Genomic DNA, 17,980 nt, shown 5'->3' on the forward strand with positions numbered 1-17,980 from the left:
TCATCTTGTGGTCAATGATGACCCCCAAGTCTTTTTCTTCTGTAGGTGCTGGTGACCACTGCCATCGCCTCTTCCACTGCCAAGTCAGCTCTGGCCATGGCCACATGCAACGGGGTTGCCGGCAGGATAGCTGGAGTGGGTTCAGGCTCTCCAGCAGGGCACCCCACTGGCACCAGCTAAGGAAGGCCCTGGCAGGGATGGGGCATCCTGAGAGGTCCATTTCATCTTCCACTCCTTCGGAGGAGGAGGAGGAGGAGTGGTGGGCAGCCCCCCTTTATAGGGGATGGGCCAGACTGCTCCTGGCTCACCCCTGTGGGGCCAACCACTTCAGACAGGGCCATGGAGGGCTGGGAAGAGGCCTGAGGCCCGTTATCTGACAGCACCCTGGGGCCACAGTCACCAGCTGTCCCATCCGCCTTGGCTGGGGCAGTTGAGGTGGGTAGGGGGCAAGTGGAGGCATCAGCCCCTCCACCTGGTTGAGCCTTTGCACCAGGGCAGTGGGCACTGTATATGGAACAGGTGCGGGAAGAGGGCTAGGTAGTAGTCCCAGACCCTCCACTGGATGGCGCTCTCATGCTGGAGACCCCAGCCTCCTCAGATAGAACACGGGTCAAGGGAGGTCGGGAACAGATCCTGGTCTCACTGAACAGGGCCTATGTTTCAGAAGTAGATGTGCCATCTTTTGGCACTGCTGCAGTTACCAATGTTCTGTCTGCTTTCCTAAGTGGGTACTGGGCTGCTAGGTGAGAAGAACTACCACACTGGAAACATGTGGTGTCCCCCAAGGAAAAATAAATACAAACCTCTGCCCTACGAGTTTGAAGTTCAAGGAGTGAGGCAGAGACTGGGGCCCTCCCTGAGGACCATGAAGACCTGCCTTTGAAAGGACAGGACATGCTTCAGCTTTGGGTCCTTGCTTCCAATCATCAGCTGGCGAAAGGGACTTGTAGAAAGCCTATAGGGCTCGAGTCCCCTGGCCAGCTCCCAGTTGGACAGGTGTGGGGGCATGTTGGAAAACACCAGCCTCACTGCCTGGGTGTCTAGGGGTGTTACAAGATAGCATACACCTGCAATGTCCAGGGCCCTCTGCATACACCCTATTGACTAGGGTGGGAGCGCTCAGGTAAATCACTGGGACCATGTTAACATGAGCCGCATAACGTATGTTAGGCCATCCCAGGAGATCAGCTAGGGCACCTGCACAGACCCCGTCCCCAACATAGGGAGGGGTGTGAACCCTCAAGACATGGTTAAGGGGGAGGTTTTGAGAGGCATCCCCATGCCAGCTGCTGGGTGTGGGAGCAGCCATTCCTGCTAGGACAGGGTTAATCCCAAAAGCTAAAACTAACTAAGGGAACAAAAAACAAATTGTGTAGATAAACTACAGAGATAAGTGTCTGGGAAAGCGACCACAAAAAGCAAAAAGGGAGAAGGGTGACTGCCCGGAGGGGAGAAAGGAGGAGTGAGAAAGAGAAAGGGGAGCGGGGGAACTGCATGGGGGTTAGGGGGAAAAAAAGAAATGAAAAAGAAAAAGAGAAAAGGGAGGGGAATAAGAGCACCCCAAGGCAAAGGATAAAATAAGATAACTCTCCATGGCAGATAAGCAAAAAAGAAAGAAAGAAAGAGAAACAGTAAGAAAGAAGCTGCGAAGTAGACAAATGCAACTCGCAGATGGAGAAACCAGAATTAAAAGGGGGAGAGGACAGAGAACAGGAAAAAAGATAAACTTGTGAAAATGCAAGAAAAAAATCAGAAAGGGAGGTAGAGAAAGGCAAGAGACCTTTAGATAAGTGAGAGTCAGAAAAGAAAAGAGATAGGAAGCCAGGGAGTCTTATGCTCAGGATCGCCCCATGCAGCTCCAAGTGAGCCCGGTCTGAGGCATCCAAAGAGGAAGGAAGGAAGTCACACTAACAACTGAACTATAAATAAGCAAGCCCTGTCATCAAGCTAAGAACATAAAGAAAGTGAAAGATTTAATTGACTGAGGACAGCTGAAGGTGAATAACTCACTTGATCTTTATGAAAAAGTTGAGTGACTCTTCATCAGCACAACAAATTACATCAGTGGGTAAAGACTGTTATTTATTTCAATTTTAGAACAGAAATAGTAACCTCATACTTTTAGAATGCATTCATAAAGGAGAGGAATTTATTTTTAATTGGAATGCAACCTGTAATAGGTTTGGCAGAAAATGACTCCGTGAAAGTGGCAATCTTGTTTACTTAAACGCTGTGTAACAGAACATCACCCCGGAAGTAAAATTACAGAATTTGTAAAATTACCTTTAGAGTTACCATGAATAAATAATTCATACTGAATGGCACAGAAGTTTGCCGAAGATTACTGATCTGTAGCCCATAGGCTGGAAATATGACTGCCACCAGGCAGTACTGCCTGGGGTTTTGGAACTCTGTGAACAAATAGGCACCCATCACTGGAGCAACACAATCTGTCAAGCATTTACTAATAGAAACAGTAACAAACTATCTTCCTTCCCAGACAATGTGGAGTACTACTCTTTGCAACTCAGGTAGCTACATTCTGCCTAAGTCCCATTTAGACACCTATTTTCTATGGCTGAGCATAGAAATCTAATATTTAAAAGGGTTTTATTTTTAAAATGCTGTTTAAAAGTTTCTTTTACATACAATGTTTATACTGCTATTCGCATATAAATATCTTTTGGTACAAATATGAAAGAAAACACTGAATAGATTAGTTTACACTGTAGCAAATGAAGACTTCACAACTCTTTCTTAGAAGAAAGCATTGTCTTATGCAAATATTTGAAGATGCTCAGTTAAATCTAAAGGTATTGTTTACTGAACTGGAGAAGTAACTGGAAATTATGATATTCAGTCTCCGGTCCAATGTTTCCAAGAGATTTGAGGATAGGAAATCATCACTGCCTCACAGGATTGAACTGTTGCAGTATGAGAATGAAGAACAGCATGGTTAACAGTTTCTCAAGATAATGGGAGATAAAGTCAAATGATTACATGACCTTCATCCATTAAGAAACTGCTGAGTTGGAGGAAGAAGTAGGCGCAGACAGAAGTGACAATTTTCACATGGTTTGTCCATAAAGTGTGGTCTACAGCTGTGACTAAACACAAATGCATGGTTGCAGACAACTCCATAGTTGCCTTACAGCCTATTGCTGTTTTCAGAATTGGGTGTAGGGGAGCAAAGGGAGTGGAGGGAGTTAGGTCTGGAGGGTTTTCAGCCTCTGCTGGAGAGTGGGATGGATGTACTGGAGCCCGCCCCCCCCACAAGTATGGACAACTGGTGCCTCCTGAATCTGGGAGAGGGCACCAGCGGGGTACAGCCAGGGGGTGGGAGTCCCCCAGCGGCCAGCCAGGGACTGGCACTTCCGCTGCTGACGTGCCACAGGTGGAGCCAATTTCGGTGGGGGAGGCACTCTGTGCCCCCCTACCAGCCAGACTGTTTGTTGTCAAGGGGGGGCAACAGCGCTTTCAGGGGGGCACATTCCCCCCCCGTGCTCCCTACACATTGCCTATGCCCCCAAGTTTGGGGGGGGCCTCCAATTCACCCACCCTCCAGTGCTGGCAGGGGAACTCCTAGAACAAGCTCCATCTGCTCTCTTTCCCCCTCTTCCCCATGGTGAAAACTTTGCAGCCATGTAGGGAAGAGGGGCCATTGCTAGGGGAAACCAGCTATAGGCTGACAGCCAGCAGCCAGGTTCTCCCCCTGATCCCCTACCCTGGAACTAACAGTGAACTTCTGTTTGGTCCAGGAGATCGTGGCAACTCAGAACATGTCCTGCAAAGCATTCTCACTTACAGCGGGGAACTCCACTTCTCTCTGTACCCACGCACTATGGTACAAAACAGCACAATCCTGCCCAGTGGCCCCGATCCAGCAAAGCATGAGCAATTGCTTAACGTTAAGTAATGATTCGTTTCAATGATGTCAAAAGGAACTGCACAATTATGTTAAAGAACTGCATCTAAAGTGAATTAAATAGATGCAGAAGATATAGTAATCTTTGACTCATTTTAAGGGGGGAAAACGTACTTACCGTTGTTATTAACGTAAAGTGATAGTAAAGACAGAATAGTTAAATATGTTATCTCCCAAATCTTGCTTGTAAATTAAAAATATTTAGCACTTAGCCAGGCAAAAATGCTTCATTGATTTAGCAAGTATCATTAAAAACTGGGAATCTTATCTTAAAAAGCCCTTTCTAAAAAATCTCTCTATAATAATTGTTAAAGCAAAATTATTAGCTCCCACTTAATACTTTCATAGATAGATAGTAAAACTTGCCAGATCCTTTTCACAGCTTTGTTTTGTTTTTCTGCAGTTTAATTTTTGCAAGACAAGGATTAACACTATTAATTCCACACTGCAAAAGCATACTGTACTATCATAGATTGGGTTTTAGGACTGTACTAAAGAGGGAGATTATAAGAATGCTGTCAACAAATATTTTAAACTTTACAACTGAAAATGGGTCAAGAATTATCCAAAAGGCCTGATCCTTCAGCATTAAGAGCCACAGTAAATTTCTCTTGGAAATATTTTAGCACAGGTGTGGCCAAACTGTGGCGCACATACCACAAGTGGCATGCGAAGCTTCTGTGTGCACCCAGAGGAAGATCAGGAACAGGACAGGCAGGGAGACAGGGCAGGGAGCAGAAAGAGCAGCAACTTGGCAGGGAACAGAAAGCACAGTAACAGATCAGGAAGGAGAAGGGGATCAGAGTGGTATTTGCAGAGGATATGGTGCTAAATTGTGGCATGCCTGCCAAAAAGGTGGTCCCCACTGGTTTAGCACATCCCATCACTTATTTTTAAAATGAAATTTTCAAAAGCTCTGTGCCTATAAATAGACGCAATCTCTGAATGTGTAGTTTATATCACAATAAGATTTCACATCTGTGTTTACATGCTCCAGTAGCTGAGCTAATGTCAAGGGCACTTTTGTGGAAAATTATTGCATTGATAAACTGCTTGATGGAACTTAATATTAAAGGCTCTCCCCCTTTACCACAATTCTGTTAAATATGATTCACTACCTTGTGATTTAATGTTATATTGCAATAAAAGAAGACTAGAAATTCAGAAAACAGATAGACTAAACTAATATAGTAAAGCCTAACAACACTGCAACATGAGAAGTATCCAAGAACTACTGTTAACATTTTTTTAATATTAGTATTTTTTTAATATTAATATTGCATTCACTAACATCAAGATTTCCTACTTTGTATTGAAGTACAGCATTAGCAGGATTGACATTTCCAGAAACCATTTCCTGCAGAAAGGAATCATTTTAAATTTAGGGATAATTAGCAAAGATAATCTGTGAAAAAAATAAGGTTTGGTTCTAAATTAATCTAAAATGTTGACCCACTGTTTTATTTAGTCTTGGTCAGCTGCTTAGTTACTCAGCTTGACTTTAGGCAGAAAGGTTTACAAAGGTATCAAGAGAATAAGCTGCCATTTTTATCTAGTGTTCACATTTTTCAAGACCTTTTCCAAGCTGATGACTTTTTGTAAACAGCAGTGAAATTGTTCCCTATAAATATAGTACAGGAATTAGCTCTGACCTAGAGTTCCACATTTTTGGTGCTAGCTGAGATGTGCTTACTTGGCATATGGTGAGAAATGGAGATATAGTCTTTCTTGACAGTTTTGGAAAGTCTCCAAATAGCTGCAATCTTTAGGTCTTGGAAATAGTAGACTGAAAAGGAAAAAAGCTAAGGCCGAATTCTTTAATCAGGCAGATGATTAACTTAACCGTTAGCTTCCATGGGACTGTTCACAAGTTTAGAGGTAAGCATTAGGGGTGTGCGAAGTGGGCCCTATTTGATTTGGATTTGGCCTGAATCAGGGACAGTGATTTGATTCAGTGATTTGGATCACTGTCCCTGATTCGATTTGGCTGAATGTGAATCTGAAGAGTTGATGCTGATTCAGAGAATCAGTGATTTGTACACAGACACAGCTATACAAGTTTTTTTGCATCCTTTGAGGTAGCAGCGTGGCTTGTGATCGCTGTGATGCTGCTCAGTGGTGAACCCGGTCCACTTTCGGGTCTGCCAGGGAGCGTGTTGCCCCCCACCCCACCCGCTGGCTTGGCAATCAGCTGTGGGGGGACCCAGACCCAGGAGACACCAGTCACAGGAGCCCCCCAGCATGCTCCCCAATGGACCCAGAAGTGGGCTGGAAGGGGCCCCCTGTGCTTCCGTGGGACTCTGCATGCACCCCAGCATCGCCGCGCTCATGAGCCCCTGCTACCTACACGTATATAGAAAAAACTTTTAAAGGTGTCCAAATCTCTCCAAATTGATTTGGAGGGTTCTGATTTTATTCAGATTTGGAGATTTGGCCACTAAATTGGGCCGAATCGAATCAGGGACCGAAGCGTCGCACAGCCCTAGTAAGCATATGCCACAGGTCTTGGTCCTCAAGGTATGTTCAACAGTTGTCAATTCAGATAGGTATCATTATGACAACATGCAGCTGTCCTCAGAACTGTATATACTGCATATATTATAAATGCTGCTATGCTTTGTAGCAGGACAGAAAAATGTTAATTGATAACATAATGACTGGATCAAAATTTTTTCTCAATCACTCAGTACTGCATTCAAATAATAAAGAAGCCAAAACAAACAAACAAAAGTAAACAACAATATTTATGCATGAATTAAGAGGTTTTTAAACACCTAATGGACAATTGGACCCAACTCCCATTGAGCTTCAATGGGTATTCAGCACCTAACTGTTATTTGTGCTTTTGGATTGCTCTTCTGAAAATCTTCAATCATTAATGAATTCAGCTGCAGTGCTCAGTTGTGGGGGTGACCTCTGAATGATTTCAACTATGAAAAAAGATATATAATAAGCTCCTTTTCACATTCATTTTAATTGGAATTAACAGGGATAACAAGAATTTTATCTCATCCATAAAAAGCTTGAATACTGGAATAAAAGCTAACAGTATTTTTATACCAATTAATACTAGCTAAAGGAACATGTATTATTAGGGAAAACTGAGACTATACATTCTTTAAGCAAGGTTTACCTCATTAAATGAAGAGATCTTTCCACTTTCAGCCTTGAGTCAAAATATAATAGTGCTTTGAAAGCTATGATTATTTGGATATGAGACCGGTTGTGATGTTTCACAAGACTGTAAAACCAATCATAGCAAAAGGAAGAATTTAAAAAAAGTTTTTAACATACACATAACTAAGGGGCAGGAAATTATTTGAGCCTGAGGGCCACATAGGCAGTTCTAGGGATCTGCTGCAGGCTGGCCAGTACCATTCCCCCGCCCCTTCGCAACTGCCTGGAGCCCGCATGCCCTACCACTCGTCCCTGTCATTGCCAACAGTGCACAGCCCCAGCCCTTACCTCAGCCCACACTGTGCCTACACTGGACTCTCCCCAGCTGAAGCAGACCAGCTGGAAACTGCATGCACAGATCTAACCCTGGCCCACCCCATGACTGCTCCAGACTGCCCAACCATGCTGAGCTGCTGCTGCTTGGCATGGGGGAAAGTGGTCTCACTGCTGCCAGGTCCTTTTGCTTCAGCTGCCTGGAGCCCATACCAGGCTGTCCTGCAGCTCCTCTCCATTGCCATCACTGGCACCTCCACACCACCCAGTGGGGCAGCAGTAGCAGTACACAGGAGTTGCAGGGCAGCCCAGGCATGGGATCTAGGCAGCTGCAGCAAGAACAGCCTGGGAACGAGGCCACTTTTCCCCAACACCGAGCAGCAGCTTCTGCCCAGCCACTGCTGTCCCTGCTGCCACTGCTCAGTATAAGTAGGCGAGCCTGGAGCAGGCACAGAGTGGGTCAGGGTTTGGGCTGTATGCATGGGTTCCAGATGGTCCGGAGCCAGTCCACTCTGCCAGGCCAAGTCTGCGCACGGCAAGGGGCAGACCGGGGCGGGGCTGTGTGCATGGGTTACTGCCAGTACCATGGGGCTGGGGCCAGCAGCGGCAGCAACTGAAAAGAACCACTACCACCTGGGCTGCCTAGAAAGTCAACCCAGTTGTACAGCCACCCCAGCCCCACTCATGCGCAAGGGGCAGCAGGATGAGCTATGACCCAGATGGGCTGGGTGGGATCAAGGGACCCACTGCAGGCCAGACAAAGTCCCTTTGTGGGCTGGGTCTGGCCTGCAGGTTGTATTTTGCCCACGCCTGACGCAACTGATTCCAACTGGATTTCTAAAACCTTCTTTACACAGGATGTATATCAGATTTTTCTAAATATGAACACAACATGTAACCTGTATTAAGAACATGTTCCCCACTCTTGAGATGGATATTACTGCAATATTTCCAAGATAGATAGGGATCATAGGGAATTTTTGATGACACAATTTGCAATTTTGATTGGTGCAATTATGAAAACTGAAATTAAACTGGATAGACTATAGTTATTTATTACATCTCTTAATCACTTTATATTTGTAAACTCATTCCACCAAATATTGGCATGTTTCTCTCACTTCTATTTTTCCATTTTTCTCTGACCATCTGATTAATGGAGAATACCTAAGGTTTACTTTTTTTTTTTGAGTAAAAGACTGACATATATTAATGACACAAGTTTCATGCCTATGTGACTCTGAATTCCATATTCTGTCTACCTTCTTGGGACACATGCATCTACAGTTTATAATCAAGATGTATTATTTCTGCCATATTCCCTGAACTCATTGATCTGGCAACTTTCTCAAAAGTGATTAAATGTGATTTCCAGACAAACTTAAAGCAAAGCACTAAAGATGAGCTACTTTCACAGCTTTGATGTTTTGGAGGTAAAATTCCTAATTTACCCAACACTTTCATATATTCAGAAGACAAAAGTTCCACCTCAGACATCTGTGTTGTAGTAGTGTCCAAAAATAAGTTGCAGATTGGCTGCCCAGTGCAGTAAGAAATAACTTGCCATTTCACTATTTATAATTACAACATGTTATGATCATGCTATGATCATCTGCAGAATAAAATCTTCTCTCAGTAAGACCAGATACATAGAGTTTGATAGACCAATGGGGCAGTCATTTTGGGTAGCTGTTCAAAAGATTCTGGTACTAATTTAGCTCGCTTTTCCATATGGAGCAGAAACAATGATTTCAGCAGTGACAACTTTTGTTTTTTGGAGAGAAAAGAATTTTTTTTGTTTGTGAGAAGGGTAGGAACCAAAAATAACAAACTTATTTTGGTGTCGATAGAGTCCGGTAATCAACTTTTACTTTCTACAGTTAGAATCAGTGGTGATTCTCATATTACTCCTTATTAACACTGGTTAATATAATTTTTGTGCTAATCACGAAGCAAATAGAGCAAACTCTAAAATATAATTATGGAAAAGTGTTCATAATTATCTTGTAACTCATGAGAGGTAAAGTGGAGCCACAAATCAGTTATGCATTGTCATCCCTAACGAGGGAAAATAGATTTTTTATTTCACAATCCACAGGCTGCATGCTAATTTCATATATACTCTTGTATGCATTCATATTTATTAATGTACACTGTACTCTCAACTATTTAAAATGACTAATAAAAGGGTTTTTCTGGTTCATTTTACTAGAAGCTACTGGGAAGAGTGTTGTCACAGAACTATGGTAGAGAGACAGCTAATGAAATATGTTTCAGTCAGATTAAAGTGTTTTCAATGCAGAAAACTACAGTGAAACTGTATTGTAATTCAGATTCTCCTTGACTCGCTGGTTGATTATAAAGATTTAGGGCTTCTGGGAACTGCATAGTTGCATTAATATATTTCACTTATTCACAAATGTATTATATATTCATTCACTGTAAATCCCAGGCCCTTTATGAAGGCTTTGTTAGTGAAGAAAGTAGATCTGGCCACCAGAAGATCTGTGACATAGGGAGAGGGAAATCACATAATGGTTCCATGCTATTCTTTCTCTGCTACTTATGGAATGGGGGTCTGGCTCCCAGCTGTGCTCTGAATCATTTGGGTTGCTTCCATAGACCTGCGGAGCTGTGAGTGGATGAGTGTGTGTAAAGGAAATCCTGGAACTCCTCTAACTTACATCAAAGTTCATATTGCCCCCCTGACTGGCTTCACCATAAAGGATTCACTGAGCACATCTACATGTTCATTAATGTGCTTTTGCTACTGCACAGTAATGAAAGTGCAATAGCAAAAGCATACCTGCATGTGCAGTAGCGAAAGCGCATGCTTTCTTAGTGATGCTTAATGTGATGCTTAGCCTATTTTTGCTGTGCATTAGCATATCAGCATGGTTTCTGATGTGGCACTCTAATGCACAGTAACATAGGCTACTGTGCATTAAAGCGCATGTGTAGATGTGCCCATCAGGGAGTACAGAAGCCACAATGACCCACTCCAACCCCTGTCTTGTACCATGAGGAAGAGTTAAAAGGAAAGATAGATTCTGCTTTGAAGAGATTAAATGAGAGACAGGGGATAAAAATGCAAGAGGGGAAGCCAGAGGCACAGCTTCAGAGGCACAGGATCAGATAAATGGGAAACTGTCAGGGATGAAAATGCAGATTCAGAAATGATCAGTGTAGAGGCTGCTGCTGAATAACTGGAAACAGATGAGGTTACTGAAGACCTGTGAAGAAGAAAAAAAAGAGGAACCAAGTGACAAAAAAGTAAGGGAGGAAAAGCAGCTGTTACAAGAAATGCTGGAGGCAAGGCCAGTCAGCTATAAAAACAACTACAAGAAAACAGAAATGCAAAGGCAAGGGGAAGGAATGGTCAATATTGTCAGAAGACAGCAGAGAGATCCAGGTATATTGGTGGTGAAAGATGATCGAGCTTTTTGAGAGAATTATCCTGGTGCATGTCCGTGAGGGGCCAGCAGGGGAGATTATGCTTAGGGGCAACCAACATGGGTTCATTAGAGGCAGGTCCTGTCAGACCAACCTGGTAGCCCTCTATGACCAGGTCACAAAATCCTTAGACGCAGGTGTCGCAGTGAATGTAGTCTTTCTGGACTTTAGGAAGGCCTTCAACACTCTCTTTCACCCCATTCTCATGAAAAAACTAAGGGACTGTGGCATTGATACCTACACTGTGGCCCTACAGATGGATCACTAGTTGGCTGGAGGGCTGCACCCAGAGGGTGGTCGTGGATGGGTCTGATTCGATCTGGAGGTATGTGGGCAGTGGGGTTCTCCAGGGCTTGGTCCTTGGGCCCACACTGTTCAACATCTTCATCAGTGACTTGGACAAGGGGGTAAAAAGCATCCTGTTCAAATTCACAGATGACACTAAGATGTGAGGACAAGTGGGCACGCTAGAAGGGAGGAATAGTCTGCAATCGGCCCTAGACAGGTTACAGGGGTGGGCGGATGAGAATAGGATGGGATTCAACACTGACAAATGAAAGGTGATGCACCTGGGGAGGAAGAACTAGCAGCATACCTACAGGTTGGGGAACTCCCTTCTTGTCAGTCCAGAGGCAGAAAAGGATCTTGGAGTCATTATTGATGCCAAAATGAACATGGGCCAACAGTGTGGAGACGCAGTCATGAAGGTCAACTGCACCTCAAGCAGGTCCAAGGAGGCGATCCTCCCCCTCTATGTGACACAGGTCAGGCCGCAGTTGGAGTATTGTGTCCAGTTCTGAGCACTGCACTTCAGGAGGGATGTGTACAGCATGGAGAGGGTCCAGAGGAGGGCCACTCGCATGATCAGGGGACAGCAGGGCAGGCCCTACTAGGAGAGGCTACGGGACCTGAACCTGTTCAACCTCCACAAGAGAAGGTCGAGGGGGGATCTAGTGGTTGTTTACAAACTGGTCAGAGGGGACCAGCAGGCATTGGGGGAGTCCCTGTTCCCCCGAGCACTGCCAGGAGTGACAAGAAATAATGGGCACAAGCTGGCAGAGGGTAGATTTAGGCTAGATATCAGGAGGCGCTACTTCACTGTCAGGGTGGCTAGGATCTGGAACCAACTTCCAAGGGAAGTTGTGCTGGCTCCTACCCTGGGCTGGAATGACAAAGGACTTAAACCCAAAATCCACTATCATGGCCTAGTTTCCCAAATACTTAAAAATATAAAACAAAACCAATCCCATTGACACTGTTACTGTGGAAGGCAGAAGGAACTGATGATTTAAGAACTACTAGTTTACTTTATGGGATTGTAATGGTATAAATACTTAGAAAGACACTCAGATATATGGAATAGCAGAGGGGAATTAAAAAAAAACGCTTTGTAGAAGGCCTTCAGATTTTAGCATGTCTTCCATTCTGAATCTCTAAGGCAGTATGTTTTCCTTTAATAAACTTTATTTTCAGACTTTCTTCCCTATGTTTTTCATTTTATCAAGGAAAAAATGTTTTTATGCGAGTAAAATGATTGACTGTTAAATTTGCAATAATGGCCAGAAACACACTGCCCTGTGACTGTAGATGTGGCCAAGATAGGACTAGAGTAATGACTGAAATAATTTGGAAAGGGTAAAAGGTGCTAGAATTCCTGCCTGACACTAATAAATAAGATTGATGCTGTGCTCAGAGAGTACTACAGGCTTTAGAAGTACAAAATGACCAGGGTAACTGAGCCTTGCTAGTGGGAGCAGAGGAAACAATTCTATTTTAACTATAAATTATCATCTAGTTAAGGAACTTTGAAATAGGATGAGATTAAAGCTTGAACTCACAACATTTACTAAAAAGACCATTCCTTTCATTTATTATCTAGCCTATTACCAAGGATTATAACAATTTTTCCACATAAATGAATGGAACTCACAGTGAAAAATTAAACTGGGTCCAATGCTGAAGAATAATAAGATAGGCAGCATTTGCATTTTGTGAATATTTGTGTAAGGTTATTTTGGGCAACATTATAATACACAATGGCTTCAAGAGGATTTAAATTAAATTCTGATGATCCTTTCATAATAAACATTTTGGAGAAAAAAATTATCCAGTTCAGAGCTTTATTTAGTTAGTGGTTAAATACATGCATTGTAAACAGATTTTGTAGTGTAAACTGTCTGGGTTTTTATGAGAATGCTCATATTTATGGGATGCAATTATAAGCCAAAATGCAAAGTCTAAAAATTTTGTTGTACAAAAAACCATCAAATGATAGTCCAAAAAAAGTTGTAAACTTCTGAAAGCGCTCATGTTTTTGTCTGACCACACATCTTTTTGATATTTCTAAGCAATTATCTAGTGTGCAATTTAAAACTTAGTTTGCAAAGATTTTTATGTGGACATTGAAAATATTTGGTTTTGTGCAGGCCAGTACACCCAGAACTGGTATTGTTATAGAGGGGATGTATGGTGTGTATATATATACACATGCGCAGTATATGTGGTACTTACGTATGTGGGTATATATAAGTAGATTTGCTTAGACGTAAAATGAACAGAGTTCAGAGAGAATGTATTCAGAGGAACACAATGCGAGACATTCTCACAGTATCATCTTATTAGTTGCAAACAAGAACAATTTGGTGGGCGGGCATGAAGGCTACTCAGGGCACTGCATCACACCCTGTCCCATGCAGGCTTGGCTGCTGGTGGCCACAGTTTCAGGACTGCACAGCACCAACAGAAAGCTGGGGGAGGGGGCGGAGGGCAGGGAGGGAAGGTGGAAGAATCTGGATGTTGCAAGCCTGGCCTGGCGCTGGCTGTGGCAAAGTGGAGCAGCATGTGATGCAGCCTTCTCTCTTCAAGCTCCTGGGCTGGATAGGATCAACTGGCATCTCCCTGACTCTTGTACCCAACCTTCAGTAGCTCACCAAACTAGCTAATTGGCTCTGCAGCCCAAATAATCGCCCATACCTGGTCTAGGATGAAATGCCAGAGATTAAAACTGCTTTGATTCCACTCCACAGCATCACTTTCCTGCACCACTTGCTCCTCCCCTTTTCATATAAGCTTATTATTTATTCATACTTTGAGTCTTCCCTGAACCAGGTTGCACAAGCAGTAATAGCCACAGTAATGCAGTACTTCACAGAGGATAATCTATTATGTTTCTCAGGAAAGTAGAGTATTGCACTGACTATACTGCTCCCAGTACTTAACCTAACTAAGGCAGCACTAACTCAGTTATCTCTGCATGACATTGTTTTTTGCTGTGTAGACATTTAGCCACAACTGTCACTGCAAGTGCTGCTTACCACCATTAGAGGTCAGCATTTTATATCTACCATTTGTTGTCACAGCTGAAAGATAACCAAGTGAAAGACATTTCTTTCTCTCGAGGGGATGCAGGAGGATCAGCCATACATTTTGCATGCTGGCTGTAAGTTATTTTCTTTAAAGGCCAGAGAGCTAATGATACAGCGGTCGTGTATTACAGCAACAGATAATACAGAAACTTCTGTTGTAGTTGCCGAAGTTCACGACTCAAGTTCATTAGCACTTTGTTACTCATTTGCTCATAGAAAGCAGGAAGAGTACTCCCTGGAGCTGAGAGGCAGACAACACAAGCAGGAGCTGAACAAATATGTTGAAACTGAAGTAGCAGTTACACTTTATTAGGTCTGTCAGTAATTCTGTCACTCAGCAGGATGCATCATCAGAGCCCCGTGTAGCACAGCATCTTCTTGACAAGAAGAATCTAATTAAACCTGCCTAACAGGTATGAGATGAAAGGGGTTATAATTAGGAAACAAAATTAAATATAAAATCTAAATTTAAAATATATCATGGGGCTGATTTCCTGGAGCAAGGAGATTAGGAGTCAACCCTAGGGCAGATTTCTTGCCAACCGTGTACTAAACAAGGGACTTTCCACAAAGTGAACTGACCACTGTTAAAGTGGAGGGAACACTGTGTGTGATGATCCCTTTATCACAGAGACCAGAACTTTTATTATATCCTGTAGCAGGAAAGATATGATGGAAATATCAGTATTAGAAATAACTTAGGGGATCTTAAGACTTTCTTTTTATAACATAAAATTAATTTTCACATTGTTGACACTGTTTAGTAGTCAAGTGAATAGGGAAATCACACAGGGTTTAAAGATCATTACATGGCTTTTGCTTTCCTTTTTATGGTGATGCAAGCTGGCTCTTCATGAACAGGGAGCAGATGTAGCATGACAAAGCATTATGGAGAGGGAAGACTGCTCATGTACAACAACCACTGAAAGAGTGCCCCACTCTGGAAAGAGGAATTCTTGGCATACCACAAAAACTGTGGAAATTATTATATGCTCATGTACACACAACACTGACTAGGGGAAGGATGACACTAACTAGAAACTGAGCTACATTCCTACTTCTGCTGGGTGAAAATAGGATATAAAAGTTGAGGGAACAATGAGATTTTATATTCCATTTTTGTGCTGCCCTTTTTATCAACTCTAGCACCATGGGTAGCAGATTTAAGTTCTGTTTCTTTCCCACAATAACAAACCATATGAAAAAATCCATAAAAGGTGGTACTGCTAACATTTAGGTTTTTTTAAAATGAGCATGTTTTGGTAGAACACGATTCAAAGATATTTTAATCCTCAGGTACTTAACAGTATTTTTTCTGTACAAAACAGTATTTTTTCTCACAAAAGCCTGAATCAAACAGAATTAAAATTAAACTTCTTCTGAAATCACAGAATACCAGCAATTACCTGGTTGCAATCTAAAATTTCTTTAAATCACAGTGCTCTCTATATATAGATTGTGCATTGTTCAGTATGCTACTGAGAATTAGAAAAACACTTTGCAATAACAGAAACATTGCCCATCTCTCCAACACATTTCTTTCACATATTTCTGTCAGAAGCAAAGAGAAACAGGCTTGCACTACTTAAAGATATGAAAGGGGAAAAGAACAGCAAAAACAGCATAACCATACCTCCTCAAGTGAAGCAGCACAGCATAAAATGGAGGAAATTTAACCAATGATGGAACTACAAACATGAAGAACAGTGGTGTATAGGGTGCAACCTGATCAAGATAGTTCTCTGCTGGAAGGACAAAAATAGCAACACGGCTCAAAGCATCACTTCTGTACCAATAAATACTTGTACAATTCTGAGTAAAGGCAGGTATTATTTCATCCATCTGAAGAGTTTATAGGTGTACATTTGATGATGGGAAAGATGATGATAAAACAAAAGGTGAATAAAGCCAAAGATGAAGTAACTAATGTCATATGAATGGTATTAGGCTAGGACCTGCAGAACAGCTGAACTTCAATACTGAGATATAGAAAGAAACAAACCTGTGACCAGCTCTCTGATTTCCAGATCTGTAGTCTTGCGGAGTAACCGTACTAATGCTGGGATGCCACCACAGTTTTTCAGGGCAATTTTGTTGTCATCGTTGGCTTTCCCATACACCAAATTTCTCAACGCTCCACAGGCACTACGGTGGACTTCTGTCATTCGATGGTCCAGTAGATCCACCAGTAACTGTATTCCTCCTTGTCTTCTTATCTGAAACAGCCAAAAAGGACAATAATGGAATTAAGGAGTGAGTGGATACAGTACACATGTTATCCAGTTTAATCGACAATGGGTTAGGTGGCTTTTGTACCAGCAAAGGGCTGGATGGCACTTGCTGAGGCCTGTCCTGTACAGAAGAATTAGGAATCATCATGGGGTACTGGAACCATCATCTGACCTGATCTGCCAATATCCAGGGAGACCTGTAATCAGGACAATCAGGAAATAAGAAATAGATTCTTCCCCAAATTCAGGGCAAAAGGGAAATGGACTGTGTTTGTAGGGGAGGAGGAGATGACTGCCAGCAACAGGGAACCACATTTTTTTTGGTCAAAATGTCAAACTACTTGATGAATCAAGCTGGCTAAAAATGTATGCCTTGGAGCATAAGTAATTGCTGTAGTTATTTTCGTTTTTTTCTAGGATCAGGAAAGGGAAGAACAATGCCTGAAGAAAAAATAGGATGCCTGGAAAACCATAAACTTTTGAAAATGGGCCATAGGCTCCTTAGAAAACCGGGTTCTATGTTATATAGCAGCCAAAAATGAGAAAAATCAACCACTAATGTACCCATCTCTTCTAAAATATAAATCTATCATTTCCTTTGCATGCCCTTGTGACAAGGTGTTTAGCAGAATTTCCAGATTCACTGTAATCTGACAGGCAATGCCATGAGTTGTTTTAGCTGTCTTTGAACTTGCAACCTCTAGAACATCAACCATAAGCCTTAGTGCCTGTGCCACCCCAGCTTCAATACCCTTACTTACTTATCTGAGAAAACTAATCAGATGTAGGCATATAACTATACTCTTAGGGGCATTTTTACATATACAAGCGCCTTGCATTTTGACGCTTGCAGTTGTATAAGCAGTGAAATGCACATCAGTGCTGAGAAAATGGTAGTGGCACACTTTTGAACTAAAACGCATCAGAGTTGCTTTAGTTTAAAAGTGCACAACCACCATTTTATGTGCAGTGATGCGCATTTTACCACGTATAGAAATGCATGCGGTGCAGTGCAGTTCACCACAGCTCATGCATGGAAGCAGCAGAACTCAGTCATGTCGTGAGACAGAAAAGTATGTGTATAAATACCAGGATACTAAAATAGACAGAACAATAGAATAACTAAAAAAATTAAAACCAGCCTAGTTATATGAGCTATTTGCAGACATGGGAAAAAAAAAAACTTCAGTGTTTTAATTTAAGCTCTGCTCACTCCCACACTGAGTTCAGCACATGCCCTGAAAAGGCAGTGTGTTAGCTGGACCCAGTTTGCCCAACACCTGTATTGATCCAGCGCTTCAGCAGGGATTTTAGGCATTTTTATCTAATAGCTGATTAAAGCCCCAGTGAAGCACCTGATTTATACAGATGCTGTGCAGTTGGGTTGAACTAATGTGCCACCTCTTCCGGTAAAACAGTGTTTTATTTTTTTGTGTGTGTCTGTCAGCGCCATTATTTATTGTGGTTTCTCAGCATGCGTATCTACACATGCAGTTAATGCAATTTGCCTTAACTAATTTACTGTGCAGTAAGCACCTGTACATGTAGACAGTGGC

General features: G+C 42.5%; 1 protein-coding gene across 6 annotated transcripts in view; it reads right to left on the reverse strand.

Annotated features, from left to right (window-relative positions):
• The window catches only part of CTNND2 (catenin delta 2), a 936,097-nt gene that overhangs the window by 222,055 nt on the left and 696,062 nt on the right, over positions 1-17,980 (reverse strand). For all 6 annotated transcript variants that reach the window (XM_019541636.1, XM_019541627.1, XM_019541621.1 and 3 more), the window contains one exon: positions 16,196-16,409. In XM_019541636.1, coding sequence (XP_019397181.1) covers positions 16,196-16,409 — 214 coding nt within the window. The remainder of the gene's footprint in view (positions 1-16,195; positions 16,410-17,980) is intronic.

The sequence above is a fragment of the Crocodylus porosus genome, unplaced genomic scaffold (assembly GCF_001723895.1).
Source record: "Crocodylus porosus isolate Cpor-Errol unplaced genomic scaffold, CroPor_comp1, whole genome shotgun sequence".
Lineage (NCBI taxonomy): Eukaryota > Metazoa > Chordata > Crocodylia > Crocodylidae > Crocodylus > Crocodylus porosus.